This window comes from Electrona antarctica, assembly GCF_951216825.1.
Source record: "Electrona antarctica genome assembly, chromosome: 23".
NCBI lineage: Eukaryota > Metazoa > Chordata > Actinopteri > Myctophiformes > Myctophidae > Electrona > Electrona antarctica.
The window spans coordinates 29,722,970-29,739,132 of NC_136804.1; the positions used below are offsets into that span (position 1 = coordinate 29,722,970).

The 16,163-nt window shown below is 43.4% G+C and overlaps 1 protein-coding gene and 1 long non-coding RNA gene across 2 annotated transcripts in view; one reads left to right on the forward strand and one right to left on the reverse strand.

Annotated features, from left to right (window-relative positions):
* Positions 1 to 12,958, reverse strand: part of kcnc2 (potassium voltage-gated channel, Shaw-related subfamily, member 2) — a 93,350-nt gene extending 80,392 nt beyond the window's left edge. Inside the window, exon 1 of the mRNA XM_079494479.1 lies at positions 12,086 to 12,958. Within this exon, the coding sequence (XP_079350605.1) occupies positions 12,086 to 12,655 (570 nt within the window). The 5' untranslated portion in view covers positions 12,656 to 12,958. The remainder of the gene's footprint in view (positions 1 to 12,085) is intronic.
* LOC306916576 overlaps positions 1 to 16,163 on the forward strand; it is a 165,678-nt gene that overhangs the window by 131,762 nt on the left and 17,753 nt on the right. The gene's annotated exons all lie outside the window — the stretch shown is intronic.

The following is a 16,163-nucleotide window of genomic DNA, read 5'->3' on the forward strand; positions in this document are numbered from 1 at the left end:
GACTTTACTCATGGAAACATCTGGATGGAAGGGTGTACTTATAATTCATCACGATGGCTCTGAATCAATACGAGACATGAGATAGTAGTTTATTTGATCGTAAAATCGTAAAACGCTTTCCTTTTTCTGTGTCGCTTCATCTACAATGTGCCATTGTTGAATAGGGCTTGCAAACCTCGCACCTTTGGTATGCAAATTCGGGGGGTGCACCATTTTGGCTGTGATGAGTCACTACTATACCTGGCCAACGGATAGGCATACAGTGGTGGGAAAAGTACTCAATTGTTTTACTTAAGTAAAAGTACCAATACTGCAATTTAGAACTACTCCGTTACAAGTAAAAGTATGGAATTGAAAATGTACTTGAGTAAAAGTACAAAAGTATCGGCATCAAAATAGATAAAAGTACTCATATTGCAGGGCCAGCAGACCACCATGGCCCATCACCATTACTTTTTTTAACCGATATTGATAACATCCTGCTTCTCAAGACCGATACCGACAACTGATAATACATTAAAAAAAATATAAAAAATTATAAAGATATAGGCTATTTGTAAATGTATATTAATCTGTGTAGTAGTGACTCATCACAGTAGTGACTCATCACAGCCAAAATGGCGCACCCCACGAAATTTGCATACCAAAGGTGCGAGGTTTGCCAGCCCTATTGGCGCCACGGCTCGTCTAATTGGGTCACGCTCACACAGACATGGCTGCATGAAACAGCGGGCGCCGCTTTTAAACCTCCGCTCTTTTGAACCAATGGAAATGATCCGCGAGCAGAGTTGAAAGCCAGGAGTTCCGTCGGCAGGACAACCAAACACACAATTAGCATCTGACAAAGTTACGAGAGACGGGAAATGGAAACTATAGCCGGGCTCCAGCAGCACTCAACTCTCATACATTTTACAAGCTTCAATAGGCACCGCTGCCTTCAGATGGGAGCACGCCACCGCTGTTGTTTTTGGCAGCACATTTTAGTCACCTGGAATGTTTTAGTGTTTAGTCTAGTCTAGTTTTAGTCGACTAAATGTCATAAGATTTTAGTCTACTAAATCTACAGGTGATTTAGTCAATTGATGCCGTCGTAATGACTATTTTTACACTTTTGCAGATCTGCTATTTTCAGCATGTAACCAAGTGTAAAATGACTTATACTGTCATTGTCCACTAGTCCCCTCCTAACATTTTAGTCTAGTTTGTATTTGTTGACAAAATTGTCACTATATTTAGTCTTAGTTTTAGTCATCATAGCTTAGTTTTCATTTAGTTTCCATTTAGTTTACCTCAGTGAAAAACGGTAGTCGACGAACATTTTGACATGACAACTCAATTTCCATCCATGCATACGTCATTTATAACGGCCTCCCTCGGCTCGTTGCTGCCGTGACATTTCCAGCTCTGGGAACTAAATCCATTACCAAATTACCAAGACATTTCTTCACCAATATGTTTCTAAAGGTGTCTAATAACATGTACTAAAAGTTTGAAAGTTTGAGTTATTAGCATAATATGTGACCATACCATTGACATCCTATATAAGGCAAAAACAACATCAAAATTCTTTAATTCTTTAAGTAGCATGTGACATATGAAACTAGGGGGTTTTGCACAAAAAACACTCCTTGGGAGGAAAACAGCCATAGCCGTCATCACAAATGTGATGAGGTCAGCACATTTGGGCAAGTGGATATGGCCGAATTTAGCCCAATGAGTGTTTTTTTGTGCAAAACGAATGCTTGGAATGGATTCAGCATCATGAAAACCCCCTAGTTTCATATGTCACATGCTACTTAAAATGAAAAATGTTGCCTATATAGGATGTTAATGGTATGGTCACATATTGCTAATAACTCAAATTTCCTACAGGAATTGAATTTCAAACTTTTTGTACATGTTATTAGACACCTTTAGAAACACATTGGTGAAGAAATGTCTTGGTAACGATTTAGTTGCCAGATTGGTCAAATACCTGATAAAATGCCCTTACATAAAGATTGGCCAGTGCCCTCAAAGTGTGTGTGTGTGCCACGTTCTGAATGAGATTGGTTGAAGCTGAAAGTCTATATGCTGAAAATGTGCTTTGACTTTTGCCCAGAGAGTCTGGGAGTTGTATATGTATGCGTCCTGATCTTATATAGAGTAGGTCAAGGAAAGCATCTCCCCTTGTAATTGGTTCCTTTGGAATTATCGCTTTGAAGAAAATGTTTTTTTTTTATGTCATGGCTATAGTCCAACTGGCCGTCTCATGCCGCCATAATGTACAGTATTGTCTGGTATCATGAACCACTTCATGTCCACTTCATGGAACTTCATGGAAGTTGTGTCATAGTTGAAGGGTTATGCAGTTAGTTACACCAACATTGCTCTTGTGATGCACTTTTTGTTGTATTCATAAAGTTCACTGTTCCACTTGAATTGACAATTTTCCTGAAGTGGTATTTTGGGGCCATGTACCCATGTGGGAGGAGAGGCGCAGTTGGGGCTGCTGTATTTCTTTTTTTTAACAGCAAATTACCAGTACAGTTGTGTATTGATCTAATTGATTGATTGATTGAAGTATTTATTAACAGTTTGTAGAATTACAGTACATTTCAAGCACAACTCGATACAAAAACTGTTAACTGTGAGTGGACGACCCAATAAAGCATTACACTAGCTGACTTGTTTACACGAGGGTCCACCTTGTTCAATTCATCAAAACATTTAGAGACATACAAATATACACTTCTATTTAGCCAAAGAACAGAAGAGGAATTCATCATAAAGGAGGTAAAAAGGGAAAAGAAACATATACAGTGAGGGGAAAAAGGGATTCAGATCATGATTGAATGCACCTGTAACAGGCACTGATAACATTTTCAGGTTAATTCAACCTATCTCGCCACTGTACCACAGGTCCATATTCAGCTTAATTCAACCTATCTCGCCACTTCACCACATGGTCCATATTCAGCTTAATTCAACCTATCTCGCGACTGTACCACAGGTCCAGAAAACACCAAGTCGGTCGCCATGCCCCGTTCGCTACGCTGTTGACTGCATCTCAAACAGGTGTGTCCGTTTCCCCCAAAACACATTACATATAATCACCAATCATTGAATGTACTGTACTGTACAAGATACCATGTACGTAGTTAGCACCTGCTGTACCCTAGCCTAGGGGGTCCGAATATGTTCGTAGATGGCAGAAAAATAATTAACCTCCTGCAACATATACCATCTCATCCCTCTCTCTCCTCAGTGTTGGGTTTCACAGATGGGGCGAACGAGGCACGGATCAAAATGAATCGTCTCCGATCTCTGATTTATTAATTACATTTTAATGTTTGAGCACCAGCGCTGTGCAAACGGTGCTCGAGAATAGAGCCATTTCAATAAATCCATTGTCCTTGGGATGTGCTCGGTCTGTTAGACTGAATGGCTAAACATCAATTATTCAGCGTTCGACCCAGACAAACGACATTTCTATGAGCGCTAAACCGCTAATGTAGCTCTAGCGCACGTCACGGGCTCACGGCCCTTCTTGGCAGTCCGTGGGCATCTCATTGGAGGAGGAGGACAGCACACCTCCAACATGCATTCCATCGCTTCCATAACCCATTTAGACCTGTGGTCGATTCTACAAGTGTCTTCTGAATCCTGACAGTTTTCTTGAAAAACCCTATATGTTTCTACTGTATGTCAGTCGTTCTCATACATTTTCATGTCAAGGACCCCCAAAAATGTATGTAATTGGCCGCCGACCCCACCATCTGAAAATAGGCAGTTCCAGGGACCCCCCAGAAGCAATGATTTGAGTTAAAAACTCCGAAAGGATATATATTCAAAGATTTGCACTACATTTTCACCATTTTTCAAAAATAGCAGACATACAAGCTCGTAGATCTGCTATTTTTCAATAGCTAAAGCACATATGATCCAACCCCACGGTCAATACCAATCCAGCGGCAGTCATTTGGGAGAGTATTTCCCTGGTGAGGTCTTCTGACATCAAAGACCCAAACCTGACACTGGCTGGATTATTTTTTCTTCATTTCATTTCATTCCAACTTCAGCAGCACACAATGCAGTTTCCATTAGTCACAGTTCATCATCAATGCAAAAGAAAAACTCTCACCCAAGTAACTGAACAACCTACGAGTCAGATGGGTTTTGTGGGAAAAACTTTTGTACATGAATGTCTTGCATTTTCTTGAAAGGTACTGCTGTTATGGAGAATCATACATGCACTTTTTTCATGCTCAAAAAATGCATCATTCATATTCAAATGCATAATCATGCTGGCTGGTAGCAAATTCCATAGCAAGTGTCTACCAACAATCCATCACTCTCCTCTAAATGTCAAAAGGTCTTCGTCACACCAAACACACCTTGCACATTGGTTTCCTTTTATATAGCATTCAGCAGATTGTGGAATAGTTGTCTAGACTATCCTCTTGGACAAAGCAATCTGCACAGCTCGCATATGTTGAGTTATCACAGTCCACGAGAGGAGTGTAGGAACATGATTGACGGGTTATATTAATGTGACTGGCAGTGGCTCCAAACATGCCATGCCATCACCGCCCACGCATGCACGGCGCAGGCCACCATATTTGCCCCGTTCTCCCCTGCCCACCGTCAGGTCTGCTGCTGCTGTTTACACGTCACACTTTATTTACTCAACGAGACCTCGCGGTCTGTTTCCACCAGAAACAGACCGCTATCGAATATGCTCCAACGAGGAGTCGGACTACACAGGGAAAGTGACGTGTCCACCTGTTGAATACGCTCCTAAACGAGGACTACACAGGGAAAGTGACGTGTCCACCTGTTGAATACGCTCCTAAACGAGGACTACACAGGGAAAGTGACGTGTCCACCTATTGAATACGCTCCTAAACGAGGACTCCACAGGGAAAGTGACGTGTCCACCTGTTGAATACGCTCCTAAACGAGGACTACACAGGGAAAGTGACGTGTCCACCTGTTGAATACGCTCCTAAACGAGGACTACACAGGGAAAGTGACGTGTCCACCTATTGAATACGCTCCTAAACGAGGACTACACAGGGAAAGTGACGTGTCCACCTGTTGAATACGCTCCTAAACGAGGACTCCACAGGGAAAGTGACGTGTCCACCTGTTGAATACGCTCCTAAACGAGGACTAAACGGGGAAAGTGACGTGTCCACCTGTTGAATACGCTCCTAAACGAGGACTACACAGGGAAAGTGACGTGTCCTAAACGAGACTACACAGGGAAAGTGACGTGTCCACCTGTTGAATACGCTCCTAAACGAGGACTCCACAGGGAAAGTGACGTGTCCACCTGTTGAATACGCTCCTAAACGAGGACTACACGGGGAAAGTGACGTGTCCACCTGTTGAATACGCTCCTAAACGAGGACTACACAGGGAAAGTGACGTGTCCTAAACGAGACTACACAGGGAAAGTGACGTGTCCACCTGTTGAATACGCTCCTAAACGAGGACTCCACAGGGAAAGTGACGTGTCCACCTGTTGAATACGCTCCTAAACGAGGACTACACAGGGAACACGTGTCCACCTGTTGAATACGCTCCTAAACGAGGACTACACAGGGAAAGTGACGTGTCCACCTATTGAATACACTCCTAAACGAGGACTCCACAGGGAAAGTGACGTGTCCACTTATTGAATACGCTCCTAAACGAGGACTCCACAGGGAAAGTGACGTGTCCACTTATTGAATACGCTCCTAAACGAGGACTACACAGGGAAAGTGACGTGTCCACCTATTGAATACGCTCCTAAACGAGGACTACACAGGGAAAGTGACGTGTCCACCTGTTGAATACGCTCCTAAACGAGGACTACACAGGGAAAGTGACGTGTCCACCTGTTGAATACGCTCCTAAACGAGGACTACACAGGGAAAGTGACGTGTCCACCTGTTGAATACGCTCCTAAACGAGGACTACACAGGGAAAGTGACGTGTCCACCTATTGAATACGCTCCTAAACGAGGACTCCACAGGGAAAGTGACGTGTCCACCTATTGAATACGCTTCTAAACGAGGACTACACAGGGAAAGTGACGTGTCCACCTGTTGAATACGCTCCTAAACGAGGACTACACAGGGAAAGTGACGTGTCCACCTGTTGAATACGCTCCTAAACGAGGACTCCACAGGGAAAGTGACGTGTCCACCTGTTGAATACACTCCTAAACGAGGACTACACAGGGAAAGTGACGTGTCCACCTATTGAATACGCTCCTAAACGAGGACTACACAGGGAAAGTGACGTGTCCACCTATTGAATACGCTCCTTAACTTTATATGACATGCAATGCAGGAAACAGGAAACGGGAAGCAGGGGATGTTTGTGTTAGCGATGCTTCAAAACCCTTGTGTTTTGCAGCGGTGGAAAAAGTACTACGCGCCATCAGTTTTGGTGGCGGGTGGCAAAGCCTTCAACCAATCAGGATGAGAGGGGCCTTCCTCCAATCATGATCGAGTGGGGTGGGCCTTGGTGCACATGCTGTTGGCCTGTTGCACTTCCCCCCACTGTAGAGCGTGCATGTGCACATTTTGTTACCGGGGCGGACTGGGTGGTTTTCCAAATCACCCAAATCACTGAATGCTCCTTTAAGTGAAAGTATCAATACCACAATGTAGAAACACTCCGTAACAAGTGAAAGTCCGGAATTCAAAATTTACTTTACTAGAAATAGAAAGTAGTCATTATGCAGAATGTCCAATTTCAACAATTTTCAAGTTTTCAACAAGTTTGAAAATATCAGATCTACAAGCTCACAATGCGTCGTATTTCAAATGGCCGGAAAAAATATATATAGTGCTGAAGTGATTAATGTATGTTTTGTAATAATAATTAAAATCTAAAAGTAACTATATGGTAACTAAAGTTTTCAAATAATTGTAGTGGAGTAAAAATACAATATTTGGATGTAGTGAAGTAGAAGTAAAAGTATTGGAAATTGGAAATACTCAAGAAAAGTAAAAAATAATACCTAAAAATTGTACTCAAGTATACAGTACTTAAGTAAATGTACTTAGTTACTTTACGCCATAGTATTTTGTTGCCACGCTACGTCATAATTTGCCGTCCATTGTACGAGATGCCCGGCCTTAAAACAGCCAGGCCAATCAGCAGCAGCTAGAAGCTAGAAGCTGCTGCTAGAAGTTGCTAGAAGCTGCTGCTGATTGGCCAGGCCGTTTTGTGGCCGGGCATCAAGTCTGCCTGAGAGTTCCCAGATGGGAGCAGGAGGGGGGAACACAGTGTACTCTCTGCTGCCCCATCTGGCGGAGTCAGGTTACGAGCTACGTACAGAGGTGCCCAAAAGGTAGATCGTCATCTACCTGTAGATCAGTGGTTCCCAAACTTCTTCACGTCAAGGACCCCCAAATTAACACTAATTATCCCGCGGACCCCCATTAGAAAATACATGCCAGGGACCCCCCCATGAGAGAAGATGTTTACGCAGTGATTCTCAACCCGTTTCATTTCAAGGACCTCCAGTTTGACTTCATTAGTCTACGGAGTACGGACCCCCGTTTAATGGCATTTCTATCTCTGAGTTAATTTAACTCTGAGAGTGTACAAATGGAACCATTGTACATTCTCAGAGTTACAGACCCATAAGGGTCCATTTGGTTCCAAACTATCATTTAGCTGGGGACCCCCTGGAACTCCCTCAAGGACCCCTGGGGGTCCCCGGACCCCACTTTGGGAACCAGTGCTGTAGATCACAAAGGCTGTGCAGGTTGATCACATGACCTGGCCCTAAAAATATATATAATAAAGAAAATGGAGGAAAGTCATCTGCCACTTGAATTAAGGTGACTTCATTGATTGGCCTCTTAGCCAGGACGTAAAGGGTTACCGGGCAAAAAGGCTATGCACGGTGGAGCAGATTCCTCGAATCAATTGGTTTCATGGACTGCTCTCTCAATGGAAACGGTGCTGTGTGGCGTGATGAGCGATGAGGTTACTATGACAACAGGCAGGCTGAGCGAGCGAGCGTGCAGCCTGGCTTTGGGTATCGCCAGGCGTGCGGCGGGCGGGCGGCAAGGCACCCAGACGCTGTGGGTTTTTTAACCTCTTAAGTGGCGGAAAGCAAGCTGCAGTCTGGGATGAGATCATGGGAACGCGGGGAGGGAGGGAGGAGTACATAGTTGAGGCATGATGGGGGGGTATTATCTCAGTTACAGGCACAAACATGGTGGGAGATGAAAAAAAAGGTGGTGGTGGTTATTTATTTTGTATTTTTTTACCATCCCAATCCAGCAAGGGCCAACTACAAAGACAGGGAGACAGAGAGACAGATTAACATAGGAGAACATAGACAAACACATCAAACACACGCACGCACGCAAGCACACACTCGAACGCACACACGCACGCGTACACACGTACACACGCACACACACACACACCATCCTTTCAAACACACTGTGTGCATGTGGGTAGAATGATATTGAGACTGTCAGGAATAAACAGAAAACAGCGTGGAGGAAACAAACAGAGACAGCATGAGGAACAACTGAAGGAATCACATGTCGTACACGTTCAGAACGGGGACAGAGTAGACGTGTTTTTGGTTTTACTGTCAAACTTATTTTTAGCTTAACCTGCATCGGGAAGAGGAAGACATTAGTCATTATTCACATGACATGATGCTTGTTTTAAGATATTGTCATTTTGCTGACCTCTGATGTCATCACTGTAGTAGTGGGCAGGAACACTGACTGCCATGACAGGCAGTGCTGGGAAGTAACTCAGTACATTTACTTAAAGGACCACTTTTCAACCTATCGTCATATAATAGGTCCTCACTAATAATCATGATAAAATGGCACGATTTTTTTCTACTCAGTCTGTGTCTTATAGGAGGGCTGTGGGCAGTTTAGAAACCGTCTTCCAGTGACATCATTAGGCAGATTATTTTTTAAACAAGATTTTTTTACAAAAATGTTTAGATTTTCATTATCGTGAGAACGATGGCTTCCATTTTCACATTGCATCTTTTCAGGACTAGAAAGCCTGCAGTTTATTTTAGCTTGTATTCCGCATCGATGATGTCACTGGAAGACGGTTTCTGAACTGACCACAGCCCTCCTATGAGACACAGACCGAGTAGAAAGAATTTGCGCCATTTTTTCAAGATTATTAATGAGGACCTATTATATGAAGATAGGTTGAAAAGTGGTGACGTGGTCCTTTAAGTATTGTACAATTTTGACGTATTTGTACTACTTGAGTGTTTCCAATTTCCAATAACTTTAATTCTACTCCACTACATTTCGGATCCAAATATTGTACTTTTCCTTCACTATTACTTTGTAGATTTGCATTATTATTACAAAACTTACAACTTATTCCACTTCAGCCCTATATAGATTTCGGTCATTTGAAGATTCTCAAAAGATTTGTATACATTTAAAAACTTGAAATGGGACATTCTGCATAGTGAGTACGTTCTGCTTTTGCTGCTTTAAGCGCATTTTGATAGCAATAGTTTAGTACTTTTACACTCAAGCACATTTTGAATTCCGGACTTTTACTTATCGGAGTAGTTCTACGTTAAGAGTATTGATGTTTTTACTTTAAGTAAAACAGTGGAGTACTTTTTCCACCACTGGTGACGGCGGGTGCCAGATGCAGAGTTTGTAAGAAGACTCACTAAGCACTTACATTTGAACCCTGCATGGTCCAAACTCATACCTTTCCTCTTAGACGATAATTAAATCCACATTACTTATTTTTTCATGCTTCATCGGGGGGAGGATTAGTGCCCCTAAGGGCCTGTGTTAGGACATGCAATCATCGCTCTGTCGCACTGTGTTAAGCCTGACTTATAGCTGTGCGGCGGTTGTCCGCCGAGAATACCAGATCTACAAGCTCCATAGCCCCCTCATGGAGGTGCATGGTGGGGCCCACACCTCTTCCAAGGCAATTATAGAAATAGGCAGGAGTGGAGTGTTATATACAGTATAAAAGTAAAGGCAAAAAAACATCAACACAGTCTAGAGAAGGGTCTAGCAAATGGACGGTGGGAGACAAATATTAGGAGCCAAGGACCTGCTCTGTCCTCTGACACAATACCTGTATGGGAATATGGGCAAATGCGCTAACAATTAATCATCGAGTTAAAACATTTGTCAAGTGTATGTCAACAATAAAAAATACGCCTGCACAATGCCAACCTCCACAGTACAGGATCAGGAAGTATTCGTCAACGTCGTAACTGGAACAATGTATTTTCAGGTGGGGGTCGGCAACCAATTACATATATTTTTGGGGGTCCTTGACATGAAAATGTTTTGAGAACGACTTACATAGAAACATGGGTTTAACCCATTCTGGGCGGGAACCCCTTTTGGTGTTTTAACTAAGCATTATGTTATACTATTAGCTATTGAAAAATAGCAGATCTACAAGCTCATAGCGCGCCACCGAGTGGCGCGCTAAGAGCTTGTAGGTCTGCTATTTTTTTTTAATCGTAAAAATGAGGCACAAATCTTTGAATATATATTCTTTCAGAGCGAACGTTTTTTTTATTTCGACGTCAGGCCTAAATAGGTTAAAAAACAAAACAAAAACAAACTCAGGATTTAGAAGGCATTTGTAGAATCGTCCTCGGGTCTAAATGGGTTCAAATGTAGACCGTTCAAATAAGGTTATACATTGTTATCTTCAATTGCCTTAGTTTCTCCTTCCACTTTCAACCCTCTTAGCCAAACCCTATACATTGCTCAGGTATCTGAACTCAACTGTTGAGTTCAGAACAACTGCTTGAACTGAGTTTGTACACTGAGCTGAGCAGAGAGCAATAAATAATCTGAAAGCTCAGGTGCACATGCAGTGGCACCCAACGCAGGAAAACAAGTTAGTTATCAAATGTGCAATCAATGTATTTTAGAGCTGGCTATAATACAATCATACATGGTTCTACTCAACAAAATGCTTGCTGTACATCTGTGTGAAACCCTCGTGACAGCTGTAATGCTCCATCCAGAAAGACGATTTGATGTGACATCACAGCCTATTTCTGTCAATAACTGCAGGTTACAGTCAGAACATGACGTTGTATTCGGCAATCCCTTCTGAGATGTCTGCCAACAAGAATAAGGCTATTTACTTACTGCCTATATTCTCCAAAACTATCCATTAGCCATAGATGTACAGTACAATACAGTAACAGTGCCTCTCAGCTGTTGCTCAGTAGGAACAGGGCATGGAAAGTGTCTCTCTCCCCCAATACTTATGGTCCTGTGTCTGAGGTATTTGGTCTTGTTGAGATTATGTCCATTTATGTCCAATGAGTTTTTCTGTCCGTCTGTTGTTTATTTTTACATTTTGCATTATGCTGCGGTAACATATTCATTTACCTGTGGGGATAATAAAGTACTTCTCATCTCAAGTCAAAGATAATATGCATCGATAGGCTTTTAATTGCTGAAAACAAAGCATCACCTTTATTCAAACGGGGACAAATGCTATAGGCTGCTATAGTTTTTTCAAGGTCATCAGTGGTTGTCAACGTTTACTTGGGCTATAGTATGTTGATTATTCTCAGCATAAAAATCAATATAGCCACATGAACCTAGTCAACCTGCCACCCGCTGCCAATGAAGAGGAATCACAATGTTGAAACAGACATGTGACCTATAGTTACATCGATAGTCTGTTAAGTGACACCACTTTTGACAAAGCTATAAAGTCCTATAAAGCACTGTAGGCTATTACAATTTGAGAATTCACTGGGGGTGCATGTATGTGTTCTAAAAAAAACAATTATTCAATATTCAGTGTGCGTTACGTTTACACAAAACAAATTCTGCCACAAATAAGGGACGAAATAAACTGACATTACGCACGCCATGAAAACAATTAAGTGACACAACCTTGTGTGTTGGTTAGTTGGCCGATATGAAGAATCAGTGCGCAAGTTCTGTCACAAGTATATGCCTACAGTTTACAGTATGTATGTGTATATGGAGCTAAAGTTAATTGTTTAACAGTTTGGAAACGGGGCGTAACTGTACAGTGCTTTAAACGGCCGTGAGCTGCGCTGCGCTCTGTCTGTCTTACCCGGGCCGCTCTGGAAGAATATGGATCCTCGAAGAGGTTCCAGATCACCGGCCGCCACTTCCTCCAGAGTCCGCCGGCGGTGCCGTCGGCCGCCAGGTCCTCCATGCCCAGCCTCTTGGCCAGCTCGTCGTCCTCATCTCCGGTGTTGTTGCTGTCGCAGTTCAGCTCGAACACGTCCAGCGCCTCCTCCGCGTCGCGGTGCTGGCGGTAAGACATCCAACAGCAGGGCTCCACGTCCGTCTCGTCGATGCCCCAGAAGGACAGCTCCTCCTCGAACAGCGGTCCGCACACATCGGCCGGGCAGTGCAGCTTGCCCGTGCGGTAGTAGTTGAGCACATAGGCGAACACTCCCGGGTGCCGGTCGAAGAAGTACTCGTTGGTGCGCGCGTTGTACTCTATGAAGCCGGGGACCTGTTGCAGCTGGTCCAGCACGGACTCGAGGTCCGCCGCGTCGGAGGCGAGCAGGGCCAGGCGGGTCCCCGGCAGGGTCTTGAGGGTGGTCTTGTACGTCTCGTGCCGCGTCCCCCCAACGTTGAGGATTATCCTCTCGTTGTCGTCAAACTTGCCCATCGCTCCGTCACAGACATGACTTCTTGACAAAGGGAGGTAGATGTAGTCCAGAGTTTTAGGCGCGCTGACACACACACACAAGGTCTATTTAAAATTAAAATGATGATCCTCCCCAACAAAAAGCACTTGGATTTTATCCGTAGTATCCTGCAGTTTGTGGTGAAGGTGTGTGTTGGCAGACTGAAGTCGGGTCACTGACTAACTGGGTCCCACCGCCACGCTGACGCTCCCAACACTTCCTCGGCTCTTTGTGCGAATCATTTCAAGCAATCAACCTCACCTCACTGCCTCTCTCACACACACAAACACACACACACACACACACACACGCACACACACACACACACCGCGCTCTGTTGCGCTCCAACCAGCCAGCGTGCGCCGCGCGCCTCGGGAGTCCCTCCCTGCCCTCTCCTCTCCACGCCGCCGCCGCGCACCGCGGCGCGCACGGACAGGTGAAGAAGTGAAGTCACATGGAACGGAGAACACTCAGAACAGACAGTCAGTCATCCAATCCAACTCATGCCGTGCGGTCACCGATCAGTTCCCACGTCCCTTGTTGTGCCCATTTTTGACCTATAGCTCGTCATCACGAATTCTGTTGTGAATTATATACCCTATATTAAACAACGAATTATTTCTGGTTCTTTCCAGCCGCCTAGCCTCAGTAGCCTGTGTGCGAGATGCGCGTCTTGACTGTGAAAACGTTCTGTTTTTTACGGACACACCCTCCACCCTCTGTGTGCACAGCTCTGTGTCCGACTGTCCGCGTGGCTCTGAGCAGTGAGTTGTACACTATAACCAGAGCAGTGTTGTTTTTGGCAGCACATTTTGATTTTAGTTTTAGACTAAAACTAAAATCACAATTAAAATTATTGAAGAGACTATGACTAAAACTCTTCAATAGTTTTAATAAAATTTTAGTCACCTGGAATGTTTTAGTGTTAGTCTAGTTTTAGTCGACTAAATATCATAAGATTTTAGTCGACTAAATCTACGGTTGATTTAGTCGACTAAAATGTATTTTGGCGGGGCTTGATGCCGTCGTAAAGACTGTTTTTACACAAAATATTTTCAGCATGCAACCAAGTGTAAAATGACTTATACTGGATCTCTTGTCCACTAGTCCCTTCCTAACATTTTAGTCTATTTTATTTAGTCTTAGTTTTAGTCATCATAGTTTAGTTTTCATTTAGTTTCCAGTGAAACTAGTCGTCAGTGAAAAAAAGGTAGTTGACGAACATATTTCGTCTTAGTTTTAGTCGACGAAATCAACACTGAACCAGAGTATAGTGGTCTGCAGGCAATTTAACTCCCCTATTTTGCAGTAGCTTGTTGGTAGTTCTATAGGATGAATTCATAGTTTCTATTACAGTACTTGAGTAATATGATACTTTACAATTACAGCACTGGGCAAATGAGGGAGCTGTCCTTTCAGCACCATAATCGAATACGGCTTCCTGCTATAGATTCATAACTAACTCGCCTTAATCACGTGGTGATTATGTGAAAAATAAAATAATAAGGTATAACATACTGGCACAGGCCAACTATCCCAACTGGAACACACTTCATTGGTTTCTCAAACCAAAGGCATTTTCTTAAAAAGCTGAGCATACTATAGGAACCTTGCTATTTATGGAGCCATAGTTTGAGAATATAAGCATTACATTTATACCTTGCTATTTATGGAGCCATAGTTTGAGAATATAAGCATTACATTTATACCTTGCTATTTATGGAGCCATAGTTTGAGAATATAAGCATTACATTTATACCTTGCTATTTATGGAGCCATAGTTTGAGATAATATGTTTGACGACGACAGGACCAGGAAATAATCCCCAATACATTTTTCCCATAGACATTTCAAAAAGTATTTATTTAAAGACCTTTAAAACCGCGGACAAAGCCAACTCGGATCATGACAAATCATGACAATTGGGCTATTTGTTCGGCCCACAATATTGTGTTTGTTGTCATGATTTGTCACAATCCGAGTTGGCTTAATTCGAGGCTTACAGATCTTTAAATAAATACTTTTTTTTAAATGTCTATGGGGGGAAATGCATGGGGAACTAAAAAAAGTTTCACAGGTCTCCACCAGGGCAGGTCAGGTTGTGGCCTCCTGGTGGCGCTATAATAGGCCAATGTGAAAAGGGTGACATTTCTTCTTACGCCTTGGATGGCAATTGGATGATTTGAGCCATTTTGTTCCAAAAATGTTTTTTGCAAAAATCCACCTGTTGGTGGCGCTATAACAGGCCAATGTGAAAAGGGTGGGATATATTCCTCCGCCTAATAGGAAAGTCTGAAAGATTTCACGTAAATTGCATGCTGCGTTCATGATTTGAGGCTTTTTGTTCAAAACGGGCCAATCCTGCAAACTTTGAAATCCAATGTTAGCCAATTAGGATGGAATATGAAATATCGGACAGATCCGTCTTGAACACATGACTATAGAGATAGTGTGTAACAGACAGAATCTGGAGGAGTAATAAAAAATGTGTTTTACAAAAGTCGGCCTCCTGGTGGCGCTATATATAACAGGCCGTTCTGGAAGGTTTGCGGCAGAGGTTCATCGTTGGCATCCAGGGAGTGTGTGTGCAAAATGTGGCATCGACCGGGTTTGCGGTGCCGGAGATTAGCTGGTAACAGACGGACGGATGGACGGACACACACACACACGGACGGACGGACGGAGTGCAAAACATACTCTCTCCCCATGCCTTCGGCCTGGTGGAGACAATTATTTCCTGGGCCTGTCGTCGTCATGAAAGGGGGCGGGACTCCCACGCTCTATTGAGGACTTGGCTCCAATGCACAGAAGGCCAACATGGTCTTTGCCTATAAACAGGCATCCTTGTGCTGACCGTGGATTGATACGTGGACCAAAACCATAAACAGTCAGGCTATATTTTCCCTCACTCCTCTCCATATATAGCCGCCCGTGTCACAAAAAAATAGAGCAGCCAGATTGCTGATCTTTATCTGGGACAGGAGGGTTAAAAAAAAAAGGCCATTGGCAAAGCATATACACAGAGGTCCTTGGCCAGTGCATTTTCCCAGCTGTGTGTGTAAACATTAACCAATTTTGGGCGGGAACCCCTTTTGGTGTTAGCATTATGTTATGCTTTAGCTAATGAAAAATAGCAGATCTACAAGCTCATAGCGCGCCACTCGGTGGCGCGCTATGAGCTTGTAGATCTGCTATTTTTGAAGAATCGGGAAAAGTGACATGAAAGTGTTTGAGAACGACTGACATATAGAAAAACATAGCTTTTTCAAGAAAACAGTCAGGATTTAGAAGACATTTGCAGAATCGTTCCCAGGTCAAAATGGGTTAAGATGGACCCCTAGGGGGATGTAGGCTAGACGAGCAACCTTGATTAATTCAAATTGAATGTGAGAAAGTATGTGGTCAAGGACAATAGGCATGCAGTTCTTCCTCTGTGATTTATAGCCTGCTTGGCTTGGGATAGTTAACCACTGTCCACTGAAACCCTAT